The sequence below is a fragment of the Equus quagga genome, chromosome 14, assembly GCF_021613505.1.
Source record: "Equus quagga isolate Etosha38 chromosome 14, UCLA_HA_Equagga_1.0, whole genome shotgun sequence".
In the NCBI taxonomy this organism is placed as follows: domain Eukaryota; kingdom Metazoa; phylum Chordata; class Mammalia; order Perissodactyla; family Equidae; genus Equus; species Equus quagga.
The window spans coordinates 68,564,217-68,590,098 of NC_060280.1; the positions used below are offsets into that span (position 1 = coordinate 68,564,217).

The 25,882-nt window shown below is 44.9% G+C and overlaps 1 protein-coding gene across 1 annotated transcript in view; it reads left to right on the top strand.

The window, feature by feature from the left end:
* The window catches only part of TECTA (tectorin alpha), a 154,499-nt gene that overhangs the window by 79,188 nt on the left and 49,429 nt on the right, over window positions 1-25,882 (top strand). Inside the window, exons 9-14 of the mRNA XM_046685526.1 lie at window positions 6,896-6,960; window positions 10,386-10,519; window positions 13,214-13,501; window positions 17,426-17,563; window positions 17,913-18,078; window positions 21,778-22,190. Of these exons, the coding sequence (XP_046541482.1) occupies window positions 6,896-6,960; window positions 10,386-10,519; window positions 13,214-13,501; window positions 17,426-17,563; window positions 17,913-18,078; window positions 21,778-22,190 (1,204 nt within the window). The remainder of the gene's footprint in view (window positions 1-6,895; window positions 6,961-10,385; window positions 10,520-13,213; window positions 13,502-17,425; window positions 17,564-17,912; window positions 18,079-21,777; window positions 22,191-25,882) is intronic.

Here is a 25,882-nt window from a genome sequence, read left to right on the forward strand (position 1 = left end):
CTTATCATTGTCTTTCAAGGCCACCCCTGACTGAGGCTGTAATACTGCCCCCATCTGCCTTAGGCTTGCATACACACACCAAGCCAATCCATCCATATGCCAAACTGAGGCCTTTCCTCCTCCTTTAGTTTATAGTGTGCACCCCTCATGTCACATGCAGCCATATGTTTGATTTGGATTGGGGGGTACTGGTACAACTCTGGAAGGTGACATGGAGTCTAGGCTAACTAGTCAGGCAGCTTGCTCACTGCAGGTCCCAGATATACAATTTCATCTTACAATAGATTGCTACTGGGCCCCCCTGACTTTATGACTTGGTGGGGCCAACAGGGCACAGCTCATGGTGGGAATTTCTGGACACGTGGTCACTTGTATCGTGGTCAAATGTTCCATCACAGGGCCAATTTGAATGCCAAAAGTTGATTTTCAGGAGCTGTGTTATTCTTTGCTACCAATGGCATGACCTTGTTCCAGAACTCCAGGGGCCTGTTGTGTGGTTCTCCCACTGGGGTTTGCAATAAAGTGCACATTTCAACTTTTTCCACCACTGACACCTCCAACAACAAAGGGTCTACTGAACATATGACCCAAGTGCCAGCGTTGCGTGCATTTCAGCCCGGAGCAGCTACAAAGTTCTTTCCTGCTCTCAGACCAAGTCAAAGCTGGCTGAATTCCTTATCACCTGGAATGTGGGCTGGAACAGTTTTCATAGGTATAGAATGTGTGGCCACTAGAACTTGAAGAAAGCTACAAAGAAGGAAGAATTCCCGTAGAGTTGCAAGATGTAGCAATTTGTTTTTTACTTTGGAGGGGAGGGTCCAGCATGCCCCTGACCACTGGATTCCTAAAAACTTTACTGAAGTAGTAGCCCTGAATCTTTGAAGGATTTATCTCCCACCTTCTGGAGCACATGTGTTTTCCCAAGGCCTCTAGCCTGCTAGCCACTTCCTGCTCAGCATGCCCAGTCAGCTTGATGTTAACAGTGTAATGAATCAAGGTGATGTTCTGTAGGATCCAGATGGTCCAGAGCTCAGTCCTGGGGCAAAACTATGAATGTACATCGCGGTCTGTTCCATTTGAATGTAAACTATTTCTGATCCTCGTTCTTGATTCAGGCAGGGAAAAAATACATTTTCCAAATAAATGGGCACATGTCATGTTATCTAAAAACCATGTCAATCAGCTCTGTGCCATTAGCACAGCAGCTGCAAATTGGAGCTACTACTTGGTTGAACTGGCAGTAGTCCACAATCATTCTTCAGGATCCATCTCAGCCAATTAAATGGAGATATGATAGAGTCCACCACCCTTGCTCTTTAAGAGTGACACTAGTCTTTACCATCCTCCCCCGATCCCAGGATGCAATACTCTTTTGTATTTACTACCTCTGTGGGAGTGGGGGATCAGTTTCCTTCCTTGCTATGATAGCTCTTACCTGACAGACCAAGGACCCAGTGTGACAAGTACATCAATCCCAATTATATATTGAGACTTGGAGTATGACATCCAGGTGGGTCTGCAGCCCCTGTGGATCTGCTGAAGCTGGACTTGGCCGAGACTCCTTTTATTATCTGGGCCCTACGTGTTCCCACACTAACAGGGTCTTTGGGTATCAGTGTTAACTCAAACCCCTCGTCCAACAGTCCCCAAAATCTCTAGGCACTCCACTTCCCCAAGTCTACAGTCGCTCTAGTAAATGGCCATAGGTCTTTTGGGAGAAGGACTGTGAGAATCATTACTATACATATTTGCCATGGAGTTGCAGGGTTCCTCCCTTTGGAGAGCTGGTTACCTTTTTGGTCTGTGGATTCCAGTTTCAAAAACTGACTCAGATCCACAAGCTGAGCAAGAGATCTGGACTTTTTATTAGGGCAACTGTCTTTGGCCTCTTGCTCTTTTTTATTATACCTAGTAAGCAATACCACTATCACCTGCCCATCTACTTTGCCCCTTGGATGCCACGCTCTGTTAATTGTCTCCATAACTCTCAATGGATCAGGCCCTCTTGGCTATCACTGTGATCTTCTCAGTCGTTATGAAGATTATGACCCCCTTGGCTTCAGACAGTAGGGGGCTGCCACCTGGTCTCTATTGCTTCATGCTCCCAACGTCTCCGATTCTATCAGACAGTCGAGGTCTATATCACCTCTCCTGCCATCAGCCCTGGCCTGCAGAGGAGAGCACCCACTGAGCTTCTTAGTGATAGCTTAGAGAAGCTGGTGCTTCTCTCAGCAGCGTACTCCTGCTGGCTTTGGTGGATGATGTGTCTGTTCTCTGGGCTTTCCCATGGAACATGATCATCTGGTGGGTCTTCCAAACTCACGTACTATATCTGATCCAGCATCTACTACAGTAATTTAGGCATTTCAACCTCACTCAGGGTGAGCCATCATTTTTTTCCAGGCTGCTAGGAGCTTCTAGCAGCGAGTTTGCACCATCCCCTGGGATCCTTGCCAGTGTTAAAGCCTGTATCCCTAGAGTGTGCCCCCAAGTCAGCAAACCTTCCCTTGTTCTGTGTTATGGCCCAGTCTCCTTGATTGATCACCCTCACAATTCAGTCCCATGGGTACTCCCCTCTGCCCACCCTGAGCCAGGAGGTGCTGGCTAGGTCTTGTAGCTTCTTTGGTGTAGAGTCTCTTTCTTCCCTCACCAGGTCCAGGACATCCCTGGCTGGGTTATGCTGCAACTTAACCCTTATTATAGGTATAGCAGTCAGGAAAGGAGACGGGAGCAGCTTCAGAACTGGGGCGACTGTTGCCTCATAGGGAATAGTCCTTCCTATTGTCCTCCTGTGCTGGGAGAAATTTTAGCTCTTAATGAGGTAGAATGGGACATGTCTGAGGGCTCAGAGTTTTGAGAAATCTGGAAAATCAAATCTTTGAAGGCTTCTACCCAGATAATGCCATCATACACACACACCCATACATGTATTATGCATGTACACGTGTATATGTATACATACAATAAATCCCACCCAGATAAAATTATATATATAATGCATTGTATATACATATACAAGGTTTTCCCAATTAGGCCCTGATTGTGGCCCATGAGAGCCGCCTCAGTTGAGCACTTGTCAGCTCAACTAGGCCCTCCAGAGCAAACATTGCCCATAAGAGGAATCTTGCTTTGGGTGGAAAGTGCTAGGCCATTGTCCTACCACCTCACCCAGTCATTGGCTAGGGGCCACTCCAAGAAGAGTGTGCCCTTGGTTCCAATGCTGAGGCTGAGCCTGAAGGACCTGGAAGCTGTTGGCCAACCACACTTCTCACTGCATCCTTTCAAACGAGCTCAAATCTGACAACTCTCTCACAGAAAAGGTGTAAGAAATTTAACAAAACCAAACAAAAACAATCAGCATATGAGGTCCATTCTACTTGTTTTTAGGGAGTTAAATTTTTTGGTTCCGTTTATTTTGTCTGAAGTGTCTTTTCTCCTGCCTAGAAAGCAGCATCCATCTATGCCATCTTTATAAAGAGCCAATATCTTGGGTTACTAGCTCCAAGCCACCCGGCACCACCTTTGGTCTAAATTTTTGTCAGAAATCTTTGCTCACTTCACACCTTCAACAAAATAAGCCCTCCTGCCGATATGGCATAAAAAGAGGTTTTTGTCGTTTCTCCATCTGTGACCACGGAGTATACACCCAGAATACATACTCACTGACTGGCTTACAGCCAACCAGCACTAAACCAGACCAGGCTTTCCTCAAGCGCCTGGCACCCGCTCGCTCCCAGATTCTCAAAGTCATTCATTTCTGCCACCATCTTGCAGATCTGGTTAAGCCCAGATTGCATTTCTCCCAGGAGCAGTTCTGCCTCAAGAAGGATGAAGCACTTAATATGGGTCAAAAGGGCTGAGATATAAATATCCTCAAGCGCATGAAAAAAGAAGACCAAAGCAATTATTATGCCACTAGCAATTTTTTTAAATAGAGCCAACTCTTCTGCTTCAAGACAGTTAGGCTGACTACTGGACTAAAACCTTAATAAAGGCTGGGCAAGGAAAATGCTTTTCTGGGCATCTTCTATTTGAGTCTCATTTTACTTTAAATAGACACCCCTAAAGTTAGATTTTTCTGTTATATAAATATGTGCCTTTCAGAGGAAATTAGTCATTTGAGATCCATAAGTAAATTTATGTGGAAGATTCGTCATACTAGTAAGCTTAATGTACAAAACCTACTGAATTATCACAAGTTTTGAGAAAAATATTGAATAATCTAGACTAAAAAATAAGTTCCCCAAGCACTCTTGTCCATTTTAGGATAACTTGCTCAAAACTGGAATTACAGGTTTGCTTTTTTTTTTTTTGCAGTCGGCATTTAAACGTCTGGTCAGAGAAAAATTTTGAGTAATTTAAAAATTCCCATTGATTTACAGTTTTTTTCTGCTACATTCAATGATTTCTTTTTTAACAAATCTCACTTTACATATTTTGAATAGTAGACTTAGTTTATGTCTTAGCCAATTTTTCTCATTCTGCATCAAACCTAACACATTTTACCTTGTTCACAATGCCTTTTTTTTTTCTTTTAAAGATTGGCACCTGAGCTAACAACTGTTGCCAGTCTTCTTTTTTCTTTCTTTTTCTTTCCTGCTTTTTCTCCCCAAATCCCCCCAGTACGTAGTTACATATTTTACTTGTGGGTCCTTCTGGTTGTGACATATAGGATGCCGCCTTAACATGGCCTGACGAGCGATGCCATGTCTGCGCCCAGGATCCAAACCGTGAAACCCTGGGCTGCTGAATCAGAGCGCACGAACTTAACCGCTCAGCCACGGGGCTGGCCGCACTATGCCTTTTAAATTATTTACTTACTGCAAATTTTTATCAGGAGGGATCTCTCTCCCCCCAGGCTCTCCGAGGACCCTCACTGGGCATCAACGGAGCTTTCCAGGGCACCGTTTGGTTTTTCCTTATGAAAGATCATGCCTCACACAGGTTCCCTCGTTCGCGTTTGCTGGAAAGTGCCCTGGCCTATCACGCTGCACAGCCGTGTAGCAGAGAGCAAAGGGAAAGAATAAAACCTAGAAAAGTTTGAGAACGTTTCTTTAAATACTTGGTGCATACCTGTGAAAAATCAGAGCTGAGCCTGTCTGCCAACCGTTCAAAACCAGAGAAACAAAAAAAGACTTTAGTGGAAAACCAACTTCATTTAAATGTTGGAAGCAGCAGCTTTGTGTGGCGTTTTAATCCCATGCTGGTGGATGCTAATTCTGTAACACTATACAGTTGCCTTTTTTTTGGGTACAAAAGTAGAAGGGGGGAGTTGCTTTTGTGTTTTTCAGTGCAAAGTGATTCTGATCAGAAAGGACCAAGGTTTCAGCTCCCAGTACCTGACATTTCCATCTGAATCTACTTTTTCTTTTTAAGAGGGGTAAAAAAAGGTCTAGTTTTTCAGGAAAAGAACCTCTCTACGCAATCCTGAAACTGATCTTTAGATTTACTTTTCCTTAATCAATAGAAAAAAACTTGATCGCAACTCAACACATCTGACTCTAACGCCGGACTAACTGAATTTTTGGTTTTAAGAGTAAGGGATTCAGACATCATTTCAGGAATCAGAAATAATTGGCAGCAAGTGGGGGAGAAGTGACATGAATTCCTGTTCTACTTAATTTTTTCCTGGTTTACCAAGATTTGGCTTAATATTTCTGACAATTCCTCCAGTGTCTACAGAACAGGTTAGTGACATTTTTCGTAAATACAAATGTTTAAATGAATCCTCCTTCCTGCTCTCTGAACCGCTTCCCTAAGGGCTCCAGTCTTCACCTCGCACGGCATCTCCCTCTGCTAAAGCTGTGTGAGAGCTCTCCTAAAGTCTTTGTACTATTTTCGGCAAAACTGACTAATATTTATTATGTGCTTGAGATTCTAATGCGTGTGCTTGACAACGGAAGACTTACAATAAAACTCTCACAGGGGAAAGTCACTGATATTCCATGAAAGTTTGGCTGAAGAATTGTGATAGCTTCAAAGAATAAGAGGAGGGTTTTTAATTTTAAGAAGACTGTTTAGAGCAAACTTCACCGTCGACCCTGCACTTGGTGCTCACGCAGGTGTGTGTCTAACGTTGCGCTTGCGTCTGCGTTTGCATCTCAGCTTTACGGAGCGGCACAGACCGTCCCGGCCGTTCAACTGACTGTAACTAAAATGAAAGCAAGCACACTTTGGTAATATCCCTTCTTAAATTAATTTGCTGGAACTAATCACTGGTTTGTGTGCTAGCTTCTATTTTTATTGTAATTTCAAGGAGCAACCCTGGCGTGGTTCTTTTTTTTTTATCATCAATGTATTTATCATTCATTTCACCATGGAAAGTCAGTGAACAGTCTCACACTACTTGTGAATCTGGTCAGTGCTTCAAAATGATGGATTGGCGCCATCCTCTAGAGAAGATGATGGCAAACTCTAAATCCTCTCTCCCGTAGAAACACGTTGTGTTTTAATCGACTATTAGTTGACCCTGATTGAGAGCTGTTGTGAAAATTAGGAGAGCCAGGTCTCCCAGAAGACGAGTGTCTATTCTAGAGACACAACATGCTCTATTTAGAGTTGGGTCCTATTTTTCAGTGGTTTCAGAGTAGGTGCCTTTCCTTTACTCATTGTCGCTGTCATTGATTCTATATAATTTCCTGACAATTTGAATGATCTCATTACACTTCCAAACTGGCTGCTCATGGGGAGTCTAATTTGTTCATGAAGCATTGAACTTAAGGACCTGCTGGCATTCAGGGAATTTCAACCCGACTCAGAACTGTTGATGTTGTTATGTGAATTTGTCCTAGGATGGTTGTGCTGTGTCTTGGGATTTGCCACCAAACACACCTGGTGTTCTGTTTACTCTGGCAAGCTGGGGATTTTTTTTTTCTTTTTCTTTTTAAAATTCCAGGATGAATTATTCATCATTACTTAGAATTTGGGTCTCTTTCATCTTCGCACTTGTACGGCACCAAGGTGAGTACTACAGAATTCCATAAAGCTCTTGATTAGCATGCTCTTGAATTTATAAAGAGATGCTTTTGTTGGAACCATAATTGTCAGGGCAGGTGTACATGTGTCTACAGATACAACAAGAAAAATGTAAATTAAATTCTCTTGTCAAGGGCAAAATACATTAACTTTGAATGATGTTCGCTTAAATTCCTACTTTTTCTTATCTAACTTTGAACACAATTTGTATATACTAGGTTGCTCATGTTAATGGAGTGGGTCTTTAAGAGGATGCAAATTATTTTTACTAAAAGTATGTAGGGTAAGTGTGCGTGTTCACCCCATGCCTGATGATTGAGTTCCATTAAGGCATTTAACTTCTGGCTCAGAGTTTAAAGAATACACTTGTTTTAGCCAAAATTGAGAAGTTGCAATAGCATTAATGTTGGTAACTTGTCTATCAGTAGCCCTTTTACAATGGCCAAAAGTCTAAAACTGCCAGTGAAATAAGATAATTACACCCCCAGAGATTTTTTTCTTTTTATCTGCGTAGCGTTGCCCAACATAGGCAAATGCTGCACACATTTCTTTCTGCTGTTGTTGGGTTTTAGACAAGAAAGATGGGAAAGTCCACATAGATTTGAAACTTTTATGGCTAAAATTCTGAAGCACCTTTATTTTACTCGTTTGTTTGGTTCAGCTGGAATGTGATTACAAATCTAAGAGAATAAATCTCTAAGGCATGCGCAGCCCTGACATTTTTCCAGGGTTGGGTAAATTGAAACAGTTGTGGCATGCAAACTATAGTCTGAAACTTCGCAATAAGGAAAGAGACCCACTGACTCTAGCCTCCCACTCCTGCTCTAAGAAAGTATGTTTCATTTGGTGGGGAAAAAAAAGTTCTGGAAACATAGTTATGTTTATTGGGAAATTGGCAACCTAAAGCCAGCCTGAGTAGCGATATTCTTTCTTTTATTAACGCTGATGCTATTGACAGGCCATGCTGTTAACCAGTTAAATTTTCATAGTAGCATTGGTGTCTAAGGTAGAAATTACTGGGGTTTTAATCTACTCGCTTTTATTAAGCACCCTTTTCGTCGTTCAACAAGTATTATTTTTTTCTTTCTTCTTCTCCCCAAAGCTCCCCCCCCGCCACCGCCAGTACATAGTTGTGTATTCTAGTTGCAGGTCCTTCTGGCTCTGCTGTGTGGGACACCGCCTCATTGCTTGATGAGCGGTGCCATGTCCGCACCCAGGATCTGAACTAGGGAAACCCTGGGCCGCTGACACAGAGCGCGAGAACTTAACCACTCGGCCACGGGGCCTGCCTCCTCATTAAATAAGTACTGATTAAGTATTTATAACATCAGCTATCTTAATGATTTGTATTCTTCTTAAAATTGAAAAATTTTAGCTCTCCATTCTTTCTTGTTCAAATTCATGAGCTAGTTAGAATTACTCATGGAGAGAAGAATCTTGCAAGTTTGCCTCCCCTTTGGAGCAGAGAGAGAAGCTAGGGACGGTCTCCGTGCCCACAGTTTTCTGCCTCCTCCAGGAGGGGGACGAATTCTCCGTTTCCCAGGCAGAAGGGCCAACACTGCCCCAAAGATCAATTCATCTTTCCATTAAAAAGATTACAATTCAGGGTGAATTTGAGCCCTATTCACACCTGGGCATCACTCCTAAAAAGTTCCCCGTTAAGGATAAACCCACGACATGATTTGATTGATTTATTATTATTAATTTGAGAAAGCTCATCCCCCTTCAAATTTAGCAAGTACCTGTGAATACTGCTATGATAGGGATTATAAAGAGATTTTTTAAAATTCCTACCTTCTAGGAATTTGGAATTTGTTACTTCGGGGTAAATATGAAAGTTAGAGAACTGTTCTTTTGCCTACTGACGTGATGTTAAATGAAGCGCATAGGCTGAGCACTCCTGTGATTAAACTGGGTGCAGCATCTCCGAAAAGTTCAGATCTGGTTGGCTTCCCAGAGACTTCCGGGGCTTGGGGAACAATGCTTACACACTAATGGCCGGGCTCGTTTCCCCTGCTTCCCTCCGTGTGAGCCCCTGGAAACAGATGAGCTGTCTGTCCAGGCACATTGCCTCTTGCTCTCTGCTCCAGAAGGAGAGAAGCTGGCACTCAGCCAGGCGCCACTGGGCTGCTTTGTGGCCATTCTGTATTCTCTCTTACATGAGCTGTTGTCTGCTCGCTAAAAGGCTCCCGAAGGAGCAGGACAGTCCTCGGCCAGTAGCTCGCCGGTCTATCAGCTCCATCAGCACAGAGCAGGGACTTTCCCAAGGAGAGGACCCTGACATGAGAATGGGGTGTTAGCATCTGGGGATGGCAAGCAGGTACCTCAAGAACTGTGGCCAGAAGCCCCCAAAGGATTTGCCCCTTCCTCTGACAACTAATAAACAAATAAAAAGAAAAAAAACGGAAGAAAAGATGATGTTCTATTGTTCTGTTCTCATTCAAGAGAAGAAAGGGCAGAGGCAGAGAAAGGTCACACCCCAAATGTAGATTATTTCATAGATCTCCTGATCATCAATCACGTAGACCCTGGAGTAATTGTCTAATTTCTCTCACAAAACTGGGTCACCCCTTGCAAGAGTTTGGATGAGAAACTTCTGAGAAAGAAGCCAGGTTGTCAGGAGAGGTGATGACACAGTCACAGGAGGGGAGCTGTGTGTGTTTGTATGATGACTCTCACCTTTGACCGGGACGATAAGTAAGAGCCTTGCGCCTCCTCTGCAAAGAGTTCTCAAGGGCCCGACCTCCCTCACCCCAGAGCATCCCGTGTCTGTCTTTTGTAAACAGGAGCTGGGCAGAGAGCCTTCTCACAGGCCGGAGCTCAATCAAGGTCATTCACTGGCCAGTTACTACAAACCCTCTCCTCCCACTTTTGTCCCAGTTCCAACTGTTGTTTATTTCCTTCTGGGATCTAGTATCTTCTCCTATTGTGCAGGAGGGGGAAAGGGACTCCTTTCAGGAAGACATGAGAGTAGAATTCTTGAGCTAGAAGGGAGCTTCATAACCACTAGCCTCCTTCTCCGTACCTTGCCTTCTGATCAAAGATCAAGCTGTGTAAGCCGTGCCAGACCTGGAGGCCACCTCTCAGTGCTCTGAGAGCTCCAGAGATGATGTCACAACCTGCCAGCCTGTTTTAACCCTTTCTCTCTCTAAAACATATGGAAGCATAGAAATGAAGCAGGAAGTGATTTCTCCTAAGGAGAAATAGTGTCATTCCCATTCTCTCCTTTCCAGAGGCAGAAGATAACGCACTGTGTACAGCTTAGATTTAGGATAAATGGAAAGGCAATCTGACTTGCATTTAATCTATAAGACTTAGTGGAAGAAGCTGGCTTTTGCAGATGGGAGGGAAGTAACTTGCCAAACAGAAGAGGGATCTGCCATCTCTCTAACCACCGTCTCTCTTGACAGCTCAGCCCAGGGAGCTCATGTATCCATTTTGGCAGAATGACACCAAAACCCCTAAAGTAGACGATGGAAGCTCATCTGAGATTAAGTTGGCCATCCCCATTTTCTTCTTTGGCGTTCCTTACCGCACTGTCTATGTAAGTGGAGACGCAGCCCGGCTGTCGCTCTGTGGCTCTCCCCTTTGTTTGTCATTAAGGAAAACATTTTAAATACCTTCTTCCAGGGCTCTGGGAATGGAGGATTTATTGGCAGCCCAAACAACAAGTTCTGAGATTTCATGAGCTGATAGGTTTTATGATTAAGGAAGTCAAAGGTATATTTAATGGCTAATGTTCATAGTAGAGGAGTATACAGGGCAATAAATTGCTTTTGTGGATGATTAAACACAGAAGTGGAGCAGAGGCCCCAATGCCATGAACATTATTTCTGCTACTCGACAAGATAAAAAGATACAATGAACCACAATAGGAGCAGTATCATTTTTCTTCCCCTTTGGGGGTGTGAAAAGTTTAGGCATCTGCTGTTCTTAGGCTTCCTACTAATTTGGAGCAGAGTCAGAGCATAGCAGAGGGGTAATCAACTAGTCTGTAAAAGTTATTTGCAGAATTGGCCACTCTCTTTGGGCCTGAGATATGCCATTGTCAACCCCTCATGAAGAAATGATACCATTTGCTGTCAGAGCTCTCCTGCGTTCTCAGGTTATTATTATTATTATTATTATTATTATTATTATTATTTGGATCACTGGGTTTGCCACTAGTGAGACTGTTGCATACTGAGAAGGTTCAGAGAAACGGAACTTGCCTTTATCTCCGACCTTAAAGGATTGGGTGAAGCATATGCAGATTATATTATGTCCTATGCTATTCTGTGTCCTTCCCTGGAGGAAGAAATGAATCTCTAAGCACCTCCACCTCTGGCCGTCTCTGTATCTGAGACTCTGTCTTCCCCAACTTTTGATGTATAGCTCAGGGCTGGTGCCCATTAGAAAAGAGTTTCCTTTTCCATTACCTAACCAGGGGTGCCTGAACCTGGAGCACCAGCATCACCTGGCTCTTGTTAGAAATGTCACTTCTCTGGCCTCACCCCAGACCTCCTGAATCTGAAACTCTCGGAAGGGAGCCCCGTAATTTGTGTTCGAACTACCCCTCCAGGTGATTCTGATGCCCACAAAAGTTGGAGAACCCCTGAGCTTAACTGCAGACTCTATAGACTATATAGACAGAACACGTCTGAGTCGTTACCAGCTTCCTCTGCTGTCTCTGTGGTTAATTACACCCATTATTCCCCAGCAAACACATTGTTCTGGCATTCTGAAATGCCTTTTATGATCTACTCACAGCAGAGCCTCCTTAATCTGTAAGAGCTGATTGTAAGTTTCAGAATGCGTTGACCTGATTTTGGAGACGAGAGAGGTGTGCAGGACTTCCATTCTGGAAGCCTTAGTCTCCCAGACTTATAGAACAAAATGTTTCATTAAGCTCCTCTTTCTCCTCCATTGTGCTATGTGAGACGGAGTCTGAATAAGTCTTGCCCTTTCAAAAGGAGGGTCTTAACGTGGGGCAGACTAACTTGAGAGCAAATTGTTCTCTGAGTTTCCAGCACTTTGAACAGTGCAGTCTTTTCCAAGCCTCCGTGTTGTTCCTTATTACTTGCAGACAGTAGACGCTCGATGTCCTTGTAGCTGGGTCTCCAGCTTCCTTTCCAAACCCCACACCCTTATTTCCAAAACAGGTCAACATACTCTTGGCCCAGGTACCAACAATTTACTGCTGGGATCTGGATCACTGTTAATGTCCATAATATTACTGATTAACATGAACATAACAAACAATTCCCGTCACAGGTGTTTCTGTTGCAGAAGCCATACAAGCCACAGGGTTAAATCAGGCTTATTTACCAATGCGTAAACCATATTGACCATACACATTTTTACCATATGCATATTTACCAACGCATATGACCAGCTGCAGCCGCAGGCAGAGGCTGACTTGCTTATAGGTCCTGTGTCAATTAAGTGTACATATTGGCTTGTGATTTGCAGTAAGGTTTAATAATTTAATAAGTTTACTAAGCTATTTACAAATCATGAAGAAATCACCATATAAGATAGTTATTTACATGTACAATGTGAAGTATTCATGTCTCCATTTTTATGCAGCAATTATACAAAGAAACCATCAGTCTGCAAGCGCTGTCATTGAATTGGGCATCTGTAGGTCATAACCTTGTCCTTCTTCTGAGTACAGAGTGGTTGGGACATCAATAGAAGTCCTTTAAACATCTCTCTCAAACAAGTTATGGTTCATCCTGAGATCTGAGTTTGATGGTGGATTATTTGATTTATCTTTTTCTAACATTCCTCTCTTGTCATATAATAGGAATCGAGGTCTAATATAGAAATCCTCAATTTTTTAATTTCTTTGCTTCTGTGTTTCTTTTCTTGTCTATTTTGCATCTGTGACTCTGGATATTCCTTATTGCTCACGTTACCCCCTGCCTGGCCCAACACACACACACACACACACACACACACACCTCAGTAGCATTTGATAAGTGTAAATAGAGATAGGATAAAGAACATGCAAATGAGACCGATTATTAATAAGTAATGAAGCTAACCATAAATTGAAAGTGAAAGAAAACCAATGAGTTTGTCTGGAAGTAAACGAACCTCCTAGTTGAGCAATGGAAGATGGTGTTTGAAGGTTCTAATTCAGTAGTTTGCAAGTTGTTTTCCATTCATGTGATTAAGGGAATGTCTGTCTTGGTTTGTGACTCTGAAGTTGTCATTATTTCAGATCCACTGTGCAAACCTCTTATTTTTGTAGGTCAATAACAACGGAGTTGTTTCCTTCAATGTCCTAGTGAGCCAGTTCACACCAGAATCCTTTCCCCTGACGGATGGGAGGGCCTTCATCGCCCCATTTTGGGCAGATGTACACAATGGAATTCGAGGCGAGATCTATTACAGAGAGACCATGGATCCTGTCATCTTGAAAAGAGCCACCAAGGACATCAGGAAGTACTTCAAAGACATGGCAACCTTCTCTGCCACTTGGGTTTTCATTGTGACATGGGAGGAAGTCACGTTTTATGGAGGCAGCAGCACCACACCTGTAATAATTCAAATTTTCCGTTTTCCACTTCATTTCCTGACATCTCATTCTTGTCCATCTTCACTACTGTGAGAGAGTCTAATTGTTAGAGCTGAGGAACGTCAGTTTCCTTGAGTTAAACTAATGAGTCTTGCCACCCACTTTCCAGGAAGCAGAGGGACGTATCGTCCCTAAGCAGTCCAGTCAGCAGGAATATTTCAGAAGATATGTCAGCCCTATTGCTGATCATTGCGAATGCCTAAAAAGAACCCCTCCGCAATTTTCTTGCAGTCGGTAGCATTCCTAATTTGCAGGAGCGTGATTGAGGCACTGAGACCTCATCCAGGCCACATCATAAGGGACCCACCTAGGAATTCAAAGATCCCTTTTCTTGCCAGAGGCACAAATGCCTCTCTCCATCAGCTAATTTCCTTTTTTCCCTCCCTTTTTCACAAAACCTGATAGGAACAGGAAAATAGAGTGCTGGATTTGGGCACAAATGACCTGACTCATTTTATTATATTATGATCTTTTTTTTATTGTGACTGGGGCTGGAATTATTCATACTTGATGCTAATTGGAGTGGGCAGCTAAAGCGTTTCATGACTAAAGTTTCAACATCTGCTCTGAAATCCCAAATGAGCAGTCAAATAAAAGTCAAATAAGAAAGATTATCACCGGCATTATTGTAGAGATAATCAACTTTCTACATAAAGGGACAGAACACAGTTTTCAGGAAAGCCTGCGGCTTGTTTGGGTGACTTTGGTGGTGCAGATTTTTGAAGTTGCAGACGCGTCTTCAACTGTATAATTTCCAGTAAGCAAAGACACTCAAAAATCTGCCCTCTGCTTTCTTAGGATTATTTCCAATTCCATCTGTTTTCCCATTTCCTTGGCAATGAGCCAGTTGTTTAGGGGGAGAACGGAAACTACTGAGTTAGACACAGAGGTGCAGAAGTGCTGAGCTTGCAATTCGTAGCTGCTACGCCAGAAGCACGCTGTTTTAGCACGTTCTGACCAGAGCAGCAAGATACACTTTATCGCTAAGAGGTTCTGGAGAACAGAAAGATACAAGTTTAAACAGCAGATGCGTTGGCTAGAAATAACCTCTAAAGAAGCGTACATTTCCCTCTGTCATGTTATGGATCGCTAACGACTCCTCCGGTGATGTTTTATGTCCTTTAAGCCTCATACCTCACAGCGTTCGAATGCAGGATGCCAGCGATCGATAAATTTTAGTGTCAGTGGGGGAAAAAAAAGAGAAGAAATGCCCATCAAATGCTGACCACCATTTTTTCAAAAAAACTTCCACTGACTATAAAAATGGCAAGATAATTTAGATACTTTCTGGTTTGTACTTTGGAGTAAATGTCTGGATATGGTGAGAACTCTTTCGATGAGGATGAATGAGGTAACATGGAGGTGTTCAGGCTCCATGGAGAGGAGGATGATACACTCCTCCCGAGCTGCAGAGCTGTCCACCCATCCCCGTCTTTGAAATTGGCCCCTGCTCCCAGGTTTCCTCTTCTCTATAGGAACACATCTTATCAGGCCAACTACACACTGGGGGTGAGAGGTCCTTTAGAGGCAGAAGGTCGCATGGAAATCAATAGAAAAGGAAGGGCAAGAGGACATGTTCAGTTTAAGAAAGGAAAAATAGTATTTATTGAGGGCTTTCTATGAGCCCCGTGCTGTGATCAGCTATTTTTGCATATCATTTAGCTCTCACAAGAATGTTCCACTATAAGGTCTCTCTCCGCTTTAAAGAGGGGGAACAGGCCCAGAGGGGTCAAGTAACTTGCCCGAGGGGCAAGAAAAAAGATTTGAACCTCAGAGGAGTCAGAGCTGGGTTCAAACTAAAGTCTTCTAACCCGGAATCCTGAGCTCTTTCCTCGGCTGCCTCCCCCAGGTATCCTTGGAAGTCCTCTGAAGGATAAGAGGGTCTTTCAAGAGTTGAAAACATGGTTTTACAAACACAGATCCCGGAGGAGTCTTAAAACTGATGTTGAGGAGATGTGTGTGTGTCGGGGCGCGTGAGAGCAAGAACGCGCATGAGGGCGAACCAGACTCTGAGCGTCGTTAGGATGTTCGGTTGGTTTCGAGGTGACTCCTGGGATCACAAATGGGTTGCTCTCAAGAACTATTTGGACCAAAGATATTTCCAACATCATCTCAGGAGCAGGAATTCACTTCCTAAAGGAGAATCCTGGTCTGAAGGAGAGTCTAATTTAGGCCTTGTACGACCTTGACTTTATGCCTGTCTCTTGAACCCGACCCCGCAGTGACCTTATAGCAATCTTGGGCTGACGGCTCACTCACCTCTGTGTCCCACTTTTTGTTGAGCGGGGCCAAAGAATGGAGGCATATACCTGGGTGACTCTATCATAAACCCCATCAGCTGCGGCAAGCACAGGGCTTGGGGAGAAAGTTCTCGTTTACAAAAAGGGCTTTTCTTTACTTGCACCTCATCTCCCTCCCTGGGACCATCTAGGATGGGAGATTTGGGGCTTCCAAGATCCTCTCCCCCAGTTTGATTACACAGGATAAGGATGTGGGCCTTCCTCTGAGTCTGGCAGAATGTTAACCAGGATGGTATCAGGCAGCTGGGAAAAGTGCGAGGTATGAATGGAAAAGGTCAAAGCAGCCTCTCCTTTTAACTCTATTTTTATTTGAATTTCCTGAAAACATGTGTCAAGGGGCAGGCATTAGCAAAGGGAAATAGTAAAAGACCGAGTTTGCTACAGCTTGTTTCTGGAAAATGTTTGCAAGGCTTGTTTGAATTTATGTAACATCTCTAACCCAAAAAGTTTAAAATTAAGATGGTGTGTAATGACAGTGCACTAGAAGGTAGCCTGGGTACTCTGGCTCGAATCCCATTCTCTGTTGCTGGGTCATTGCAAAATTTCCAGCAATCCATTTGCCTTAGCCCTCAGTTGTTTTTTTAATAGTAGTGTGTCATCTTTATCTATTCATTTATTTATTTTGCTGAGGAAGATTCGCCCTGAGCTAACATCTGCTGCCAGTCCTCCTCTTTTTTTGCTTGAGGAAGATTAGCCCTGGGCTAACATCTGTGACAATCTTCCTCTATTTTTTTGTATGTGGGATACCTCCACAGCATGGCTGGTGAGTGGAGTAGGTCCTTGCCCAGGATCCAAACCCACAAACCTGGGCCACCAAAGTGGAGCACGCAGAACTTTAACCACTTGGTCATGGGGCTGGGCTCTAGCCCTCAGTTTTTTAAGCTACAAGATGGGAATGGGCAAAAAAATTGCCCATCTTAGTGTTGGTCTGAGGTACAGATGAGTGTTGAGAATTTTGCAGAAATAAAGTGATGCCTAAATGTTCAATTAGAGAAGCAATTTCTCCCCACAAAGTGCTTTTTAAAAATCACTTCCAACTTCCCTTTTAAAACTGGGAGACATCTCACCGAGATTAGCGGTGTTTTCCAAGAATCACAAGAGCTGAGTCCACAGCACCGCTTTAGTCACACTGACTAGCATTTGCTTGCTCTTCTCCACCCCCTTCCCACACCCCATCCAACCTGCTCTGGGAACAGGTGCATGCAGCTCTTTCCCTGGCTTGACTATGTATTTCCTATAGTTTATTCTCATGCTGCCATCTATAGGTACTTGCATATTATCACAAGTTGAGCTGGGCCTCTGAATTTTCTCTCTGGTTTGGATCAGAGATGTGAGAGGGGCGCTGAGTCAGCCTCCACAGGTTACCCTCAGGCAATTTCTCTTTTAGATGCGCAGCCCCACATGTCGTGCTTTTCCCACTGGAGGTGAGAACATATTCAGAGAGGAGGCAGAGCATGAGGGCTGGCAACAGAGCAGCTCTGAGCTGCTCGGGGGGCAGGGAGAGTGCAAGGGAAAGGGAGCTGCTGTGCGGGAGAGGAGCTCCTGGGCCGGGTAAGTCCTGAAACCACCCATTCCCGTCCTGTAGGTGAACACCTTCCAGGCCGTCCTGGTGTCTGACGGCTCCCATACATTCACACTCTTCAATTATTATGAAATCAACTGGACCACAGGGACGGCAAGCGGTGGCGATCCCCTGACAGGTCTTGGGGGAGTGATGGCACAGGTAGGTTGTTCTCCACCTCATCCTCCTGCGTGTTTCTGAAGCACTGCATTCTCTCCTTATGCTGCTCAGCATCCTAGAGGAAATCCCGCCAACAGCTTTTAATTAGAGAAGTGTGTCTGATCTTGCAGGTGGACTGAGAGGCCAGTCTTACCCCATCTTTGATACCTTGATCCAGATGTGGCATGAACTAGGCAGGCCTTTCTTACCTGGAATGGTGGCCCCAGGGACTCCAGGAAAAGGGGGTCTCTTGATTCCAGGTGTGCTGGATTCTGAAAATAAGGTATTTGGGCAAGGTAACCAATGGGGGTGGTGTGTGTGCTCAAAAGTTCTGTTGTCCTTTGTGCTCTAGGCAGGATTTAATGGTGGAAACCTCACCAATTTCTTCAGCCTCCCGGGGTCAAGAACCCCTGATATTGTGAATATCCAAGAGACCACAAACGTCAATGTTCCAGGCCGCTGGGCATTTAAAGTTGACGGGAAGGAAATTGATCCAGCCAATGGCTGCACCTCCAGAGGTAAAGGCTTTCCCTATTCTCTGTGGCAAAGCTGGGTTTGTTTAGCTTAGATTGGCAGGCAGGCTTTTAAGCCACGGGGGCGGACTCGCTCCTCATGCCTTACTCTCTTGACATCGCTCAGCTGGGTAACGGAGATCAAGGTAATTTGAGCATGCAGATTCATCACACTGGGAGCTGAAACCCGGCATCTGCTACACTGCGGCTTCCGGGGTCCTCGCCTGGAGTGTGAACACACTCCGTGTTCGGAGCAACTCCAAAGTGGATGAGGATCTTGAGTGATTTCGCAGCCAGAGGGACAGAAGGGCGCCCTCCTGTTTAACATTATTTTTGTTGTTGTTGTTTCCATTTCCCCTCTTTCCATTTTTCTTCTCATCTTTACTCCTGCTCTGCCATCTGCACTTTGTGGATCCACAGGAGTGGGCGAACGTGGAGCAATGCCAAATCTCTATGAGAGGAAATCAGTACTTTCTAGTATGACCAGAAGGAAAGGAAAAGAAAGTGTCATAGTCTTTAGGGGAGCTTCTCCTAAAATCCTCCCAGCAGCCCCCAAACTTGCGGGGATTTGGGGAGAACCAAAGTGGGCTTTAGGTCTGTGTGAACAAGCTGGAGTGGAACCTCTGTGGGTTTCCTTTACATTGGCATCCAAAGTTTGGAGCCCTCTCTGAACGATCAAAACCACTATGGTTGTGCAAAACAGTCCAGGACTCTCACAGGAACATCCTGGTTTATAGATTCCTGCTTCTTATGTGTCTAAAAGTTTTCAGAAAACAGGATTTCGGTTAATATTTCTGCTTCCAGGACTGGAGGCTGTAGCAGCTAGAATTAGTAAGTCATCCATCTAACCATCCATGCACCCCCCACCCAACTACCCATCTCCCCTTTCATCCGTTCAGCCATCCAGTCATTGCATCTTTCCAAAGAACATTTTGAGAGCCCCAACGAGGTGCAAGCCACTCTGCTAGGTGCTGGAGATGAAGGAGCTCCCGCCTCCCATGATGCTGCTATGGTAGAGAAGACCGCCATGGAAACAGTGATGACACAGTGGAAGACAGAACATGACAGACATGAGTGCGGGGTGTTGTGGAAGTACAAAGGATGACCCTGGAGAAGATGTCTCCAGATGTCTAAGAAAGGTTTGGGTTGAGATGAAGATTTCAGGCCTTCCTGATGAAGGTTTCTTGCCCTCCTTAGATAGAAAGCATGGCCTGGTGACCTGCGTGTCTCAGCAGCTCTGGGGGGCCTCAGGTTTCTCTTTTGGCTCAGCTTCAATTCGTGTAACATACAGAAAAGCCATACTCACCTAGTCTGTAATGCCCATGCTCTCTGCCCCCATCCCCTGCTCTGTGGTTAGGCTTAGCAAACCTCTGCTTTACTCTAAGGAAAGGTCGTTTGTGTAGATGGCCTGCCTGGACGTCCTTGCCTCTGTGGAATCTAGAAAGTCCTCAGAATAAAATAAAGTGTTCAGAATAGCAAATAAATGTTTTGGAGCTAAGCTAGTATTAAACTGGAAAGGAAAGAATCTAGTCCACAGCTCAGCAGGATTTCAGAAGGGTGCCCTCTTCCCTCACAGAGTGTAAGTACCACTTTGCCTAGTATCTGTGACAGATACCAAACCACTACTCCATTATCTCTCTCCCTTTATGACGTGGACTAGGGACCTACCCAAAGCCTCTCCCGCTTTGTCCAAGCATCACAGAGCTGACTGGCTGTGGCCATGCAACCTAAGCACCCAGTGACAGCCTCGCGCCTGAGTCCTGGGAATGAAATGCTGTGATAATGGAAAGTATTGGCGCGCCGAGCTGTGGAGCTGGTCAGATGCCAGCCGCGTACAAAGTCCCCACTTTGACTTCATTCTTTTCCTCCTGAGTTATGGGTTTGGGTTTCACATACAGGACAAATTCAATATCCTTCTACAGACTGCTGTGCGTTTTTATGTGCCACTGGACATACATCAATCTAATGAGATGGGGATCTGGCCGGGGTGATGGCAGGGGAAGTGTGCATAGCGCCGGTTTATTATATCATCATCTCGCAAACAAAATTATCTCAGAGAGTCTACCTTTTGGTCCAAACCGCCTCTATTCAAAGGCATTTTCCTCTCATTTATTGCAAGCCTGAAAAAAGCAGAGACTGGAAATTGTTCTGAGTGGAGGCTGTTACAGTATATGCAGCCTGGACTAGAGCCAAAGAGTATTGAGGTTTGAGGGGCCTGTTTCCAGGGCCAGTGCGTATGACCTGCTGGGAATATGAATTAATCTGTTATCCAATTTTGGGGCCTTATTCTCAACAGGTATGAAGCATAATTGCCTGTTGAAACATAATTGTATCTGCTGGACAGATATGGAAACGACCGTTCCTGAGGCCCCCATGCCTTCTGCTTGTGTTAAACTTGTAACCTTGCGCTCTTCCCTAGGTATTGAGTTTTATAAACACTTGAGCAATTTTTTCAAACTATAGTTTCTCCTGGTATATGGCATTTTTATTACTTTTTTTAATGTCGTGTCTTTGATACTTTCCTTTTCAGACATTCTCAATTTACAAATGCTTCTACCTCTGTCAACACGTGCCAAACTTTTATAGCATCACTGCTCCCGGTGAGGCACGGAGAAGAAAATAGCATTGTCCACGTGTCACAGATTAGAAAACTGAGCCAGATGGAAGTTAAGTCAGTAGTCTTAGATGTTGGTTGCAGAGTTGTGGCTATTGCCCACCTCTCTTGATTCGCGCCCCCAATCCAGGACTAGATCACAGCCCCCAGCCCCGAGATGCTCCTATTTCAATTTGAAGGTTGATATTGACAACTGGCAAATTTCAAAGTTTTTGGTGGGAGAGATCAGTTCGCTAGGAAAATGGTTTCAAGGACTGATTGTCTACCAAATAAATGGTAGTAAATATTTTAAAAACTAGCATATCCCTTAAAACCATTCCCCTCCCCATCCTCCTTCTCCTCCTGACCTAGATTCTGTCAAGAAGTTCTGTGCAGTGGAGAAAGAGAGAGAAGTTCTGGCCTTGGACAGGGCCTAGAGCGAGAGAGAAGACAACTTGTATAGGTGTAAGTTCTGCCTAAGCAGCATCTGCAGGGTTAAGAAGCCTTTGAAGGCGCCAAGCCAGAGGTCAGCCCTTTCCAGAATTCTCCCAGGGAGCCTGGGGTTTAAAATTATGCATCTGACTCCTGATTCGTGCTATTGAGCTTTTCTGGCACATTCTGGACCCCCAGCTAATTGTTGTTGAATGGGTGGATGAGTGAGCAAATGAACAAATTCGCAAATGAACAAACAGTGTTATGAGTTACCTGGGCCAGCATTCCTTCTTTTGAAGACCCTCCCTCTTATTCCTGAAATGAAGGATATGGCTCCTGTGTGTCATAGCCTTTCCCATGGATTAAGACAGTGTGTCTTTCCTTGAATAAGAGTGTGCTCACCAGCCATGGAGATGACAATGCCAAGAGCTTAGACTGGATTCAGACAGACTCGGCTTGGAATCTTGGCTTCACCAATGAGTTGCTGAGTGATCTTGGAGGAATTACTCAACTGTTCTTAAGCCTCAGTTTCCTCACTTGTCAAATGAAAGCGACAATGCCTGCCTAGTAGGGTTCTTGTGTGGATTAAATGGTACAATGCAAGTAAAGCGTTTAGCCCAATGCCTGGCACAGAGGGTAAATGCTCAATAAATGTTGGCTCTAATGTCATTATTCCCCAGGACAGTTCCTTCGGCGAGGGGAGGTGTTTTGGGATGACCTGAACTGCACCATCAAGTGCCGCTGTCTGGATTTCAACAACGAGATCTACTGCCAGGAGGCCTCTTGTAGCCCCTACGAGGTGTGCGAACCCAAAGGCAAATTCTTCTCCTGCAGCCCTGTGGAGACCAGCACGTGCGTGGTGTTTGGGGAGCCCCACTACCACACCTTCGATGGCTTCCTCTTCCACTTCCAAGGCTCCTGTGCCTACCTGTTGGCCCGACAGTGTTTGCAGACTTCCAGCCTCCCCTTCTTCAGTGTGGAGGCCAAGAATGAGCACCGGGGGGGCTCAGCTGTCTCCTGGGTGAAGGAGCTCTCTGTGGAGGTGAATGGCTACAAGATTCTCATCCCCAAAGGAAGCTATGGAAAAGTCAAGGTGAGCTGCTCTCCATCCTTCACGGGGAGATGGAGAAGCTGGAGATTCTTCAGCCTGGGGAAGATTTTCCCAGATCTATTGGTTCTACTGTTTCCTGTTTGTACCAAAGAGAGGCATGACTCTTGCTGTCTTGCAAATATCTTGTAAAGTTCTTTACTAGGCTAAATTTTTTTTTAGTGCAAGAACTAACCTGAGCTCTCTTTTCGGCATGTCTATCTGCTGTTCATCTTAAAGTGCATTTACATACCTAGTTCCCTCATAAACACTGTCACGCGTGCACACACACACACACACACACACACACATCCAAGCTCAGAATTAACTGGGAAGAGAGGTGAGTTCAGTTTCTCATGGACCTGGCTTGCAACAGTGGCAGCCACATGGCCGTGCCCTGGAGATGGTGTAAACACAGTACAAACCCATAATTTAGTACAGCCTTTGATTAACAATCCTCACTCCCCATCCCATTTGCCCAAGAGCGGCTGCTTCAGTCTCAGAGAAATCTCCAGATGGACTGGCGTCTCCAGAGGCACTGCCTGTGCAGGCACCCAGAGCCGGCTTGGGGACTTCTTTAGTGAAGCCTGGGTGGGAGGGTCTCGTGCAAACTCTGCCCCAAACACCCTTTTATGAGAATCCCCACTCCTGCCTGGAATAAGAGAGAAGAACCTGGGTCTCCACTGGCCTGTTTAGCACGTGCGCATTTCCTGTCACCGTCTACCTGGATTTCCAACAAGGTCATTGACAAGAGAGGGAGAGCAAAAAGCCACTAGCAATTACTCAATTTGTGGAGGCCCCAATTTTCATGTTAATGAAGACCTTGTTGCAACCCTGTATTTAGTCAAGCAATAATAACCGAGACCACAGGGCCTGATTGCTACAACTCCGTGCAGTCCTTAATCCCCACGCATGGAGGTCTTCACAGGGATTACACACCAGAACTGATGCCAATGTAGGGATTTCTTTCTTTTTTAAAATATGTGATGTAGTTTTAATTGATGCAGCATGTCCAACCAAAGGCAGGACCGAGGAACTAATTCCGCTTTTTCTGGCTCTGCCCTTCCTAGGTCTGTGCAGCTTATCAGTGTCATAATTAGAAAAGTGAGCTGGCACTGTGGTTGAAATGCCAATTTGCTCGTTATTCAGTTAGTCTCCCTAGGGACAGCTCTGTCTATCAAATCAAAGGTAAGGGTTTGGGTACAGAATTGTACCCACGTGAGTGTGTCCCTTTGAAATTTACATTGTGCTGTTAAGCACTGTACCTGTCCTTGTAGAAAGATGCTAACATTTCAAGCTAGAAAAATGTTCACTAGCTTTCCCCTCCTTCCTGTATTGTGGGGATGATGTGTACAATATCTGTAGTTGAAAAGAAAGCTTCATGCTTTATTCTCACTTTCCATTTTGATTAAAATTCTTTTTCGCTCACAGTCAGACATTTTTTAGAAGGAAAGGGGCACCGTCATTTCTTTCAGGCCCAGCAGCTCCGCTAATCTGCGTGGCTCTTCTCCATCGTCCAAGCACAGGGCACGGGTTCTTCAATTTTCCGTAGCGACAGGGAGATGTGGATGTGAATGTAAATGTTTCAGAAAAAAAAAGGTTATGTGACTCCGACTGCAAGCTGACAAAGGCTTCCTTTTCCTTTTGCCAAATGGCTTCCGAGTGTCTCTGAATACACCTGCTCTGCTGCGGAGGCTGGCTCGATGGACGGTAGAGCCTCCACCCAAGGTGAAATGGGGACAGGCAGGGAGAGGGGTGGGAAGCAAAAGGAGCCGGATACGCCTGCCAGGCAGCTGACTTCCTCCGACACGCTGGGCCAGGCTGGCAATGGCCACTGAGCTCTGTCTTGCAAAGGACAGATCGCCTTTCTCCATATGCTGGGTTAGGAATTGGGTTCTGTATATGGGTTTTCCCCCTCTGAATTCTTCTCAAGTAACAAAATAAACAATTTAGGATTGTATGTGCTAATGGGGACGAAAGACAGCTGGCTAAAATCCACATATAATAACATCTCTTTCTAGCTAATACTTATCAGTTTTCATATTTCTCTCCCAGATAAACCTGAGTAGTTTAGGATGTTCCAGTGAAAAGCGCACCAAGGCCAAATAGCCTATGGTGATGAAGAGCTCAGACCCTGGGGTCAGATCTCAATCCCTGTGTCACCACTGCCAGCTGAGTGACGTCTTTGAGCTTCCTTTTCTCCGTCTGTAAAATGGGGTCATGGGGTCTAGGAGGCAGGGCTCCTGGGCTGTATTTGGGACTTCGCTACCCGTCCTCAGCACTGGGCTAGAGCAGCAGGGAGCAGTGGTGACGGCAAGGCTTTGGAGCCCAGCTCGTGGGAGTCGGGCCCTGTCACCTCAAGTCATGCAAGCCCTGAACCTCAATTTCCTCATCTGCAAAAGGGGCAATGATAAGGGCCTTCTCAGGTTGTCATGAGGAGGCAACGGAATAGGCACATCTGCAATATCTAGCACAAAGCCTGGCACATTGTTGGCACTCAATACACACTCACCGCCATAGTGCATTCCCACCACACTCTCTCTTCATTCTAAGACCTATGCTTCCACAATTCCACTTCTCTCTTCTAATCTTGCCCCTACCCACATCCTGGGAGAGACACTAGCAAAGAGGGAAATGGCTAGAATACAGGGAAAAGGGAAGCAAAGAGGTAAGATTCATCAACCATTAGTCCAGAGTTGAGGACTGGGACTGAGGGAGTAAAAGAAATTATGCATCGGAGTAAGAGTTCTTTGGGAGCTCCTACTCTGAGCACTGTGGGGCACAAACATGAGGAGTTGATAACTTGATAACTTGTGGTTTAAACTGAGACATGTGTGACAGTGAAAGGAAGTACAATGAAAATGTACACCAGACAAAAGGTATAAACTGAGAAATACCGGTGCCTACGGTGAGCCTAGGGATAAAGTCAGTCTGAGTGGGACAAGATCTGATGCAGAGAAACCAGAAGGACATTTGCAATACCCAGAGACATTCCATCCCATAGCTTCTGCTTTGAGACACAAATACAGCCCTTTGTCAGCAGGAGCTTAAGTGAGAGGAGAGGAGAGCACTTAGCAACGGATGTATTTGGCATTTACAATTATGCCAATCTTGGGGAAGCTTTCACTTTCAACATGTCAGTGTAGAACAATACATAATAATAATCCAGTGCTCTTGCTAGTTGACCTTCCTTATAGTATGGCTTTTCTCACCATTGTTGGCTACCTCGCTACCTAGGAGATGAGGATGCATCAATCAACTCCTAGGTTTTTCTTTCTACTTGTAGCTCTCTGAAGGATGTCTTATTTCTGAAGTCTCTTTTTCTTGTCCCCTTCCCTCACTAAGTCTTACTAATCCCTGGAGACAGAGAATTGCACATGGCATCTGCTATGGTACATCTTGGGAGTGATACTGGGACAGTCTAGTGTTTCACTTCCTAAACAACTCAGAAAGTAGCAGCAGTGATGGCAGTAAGACCCTTGTCCTTCTTGTGTGCCAGAAATCAGTATGGGTCCAGGGAAGCCTGGAAATCAGACGTGCACTCACAGTCAAGCCCGCCGAGGACTGTCCATCCCAGCTCGCAGATGTGATGTCTATAGGTGCTAGGCATGGCAAGTGTGAAAAACAAGAAAATCAACTCTCTCTCGGAGGCTTATCAAGCCACCTACTCAAGTGAGCCAGACACTTGGGATACAGTC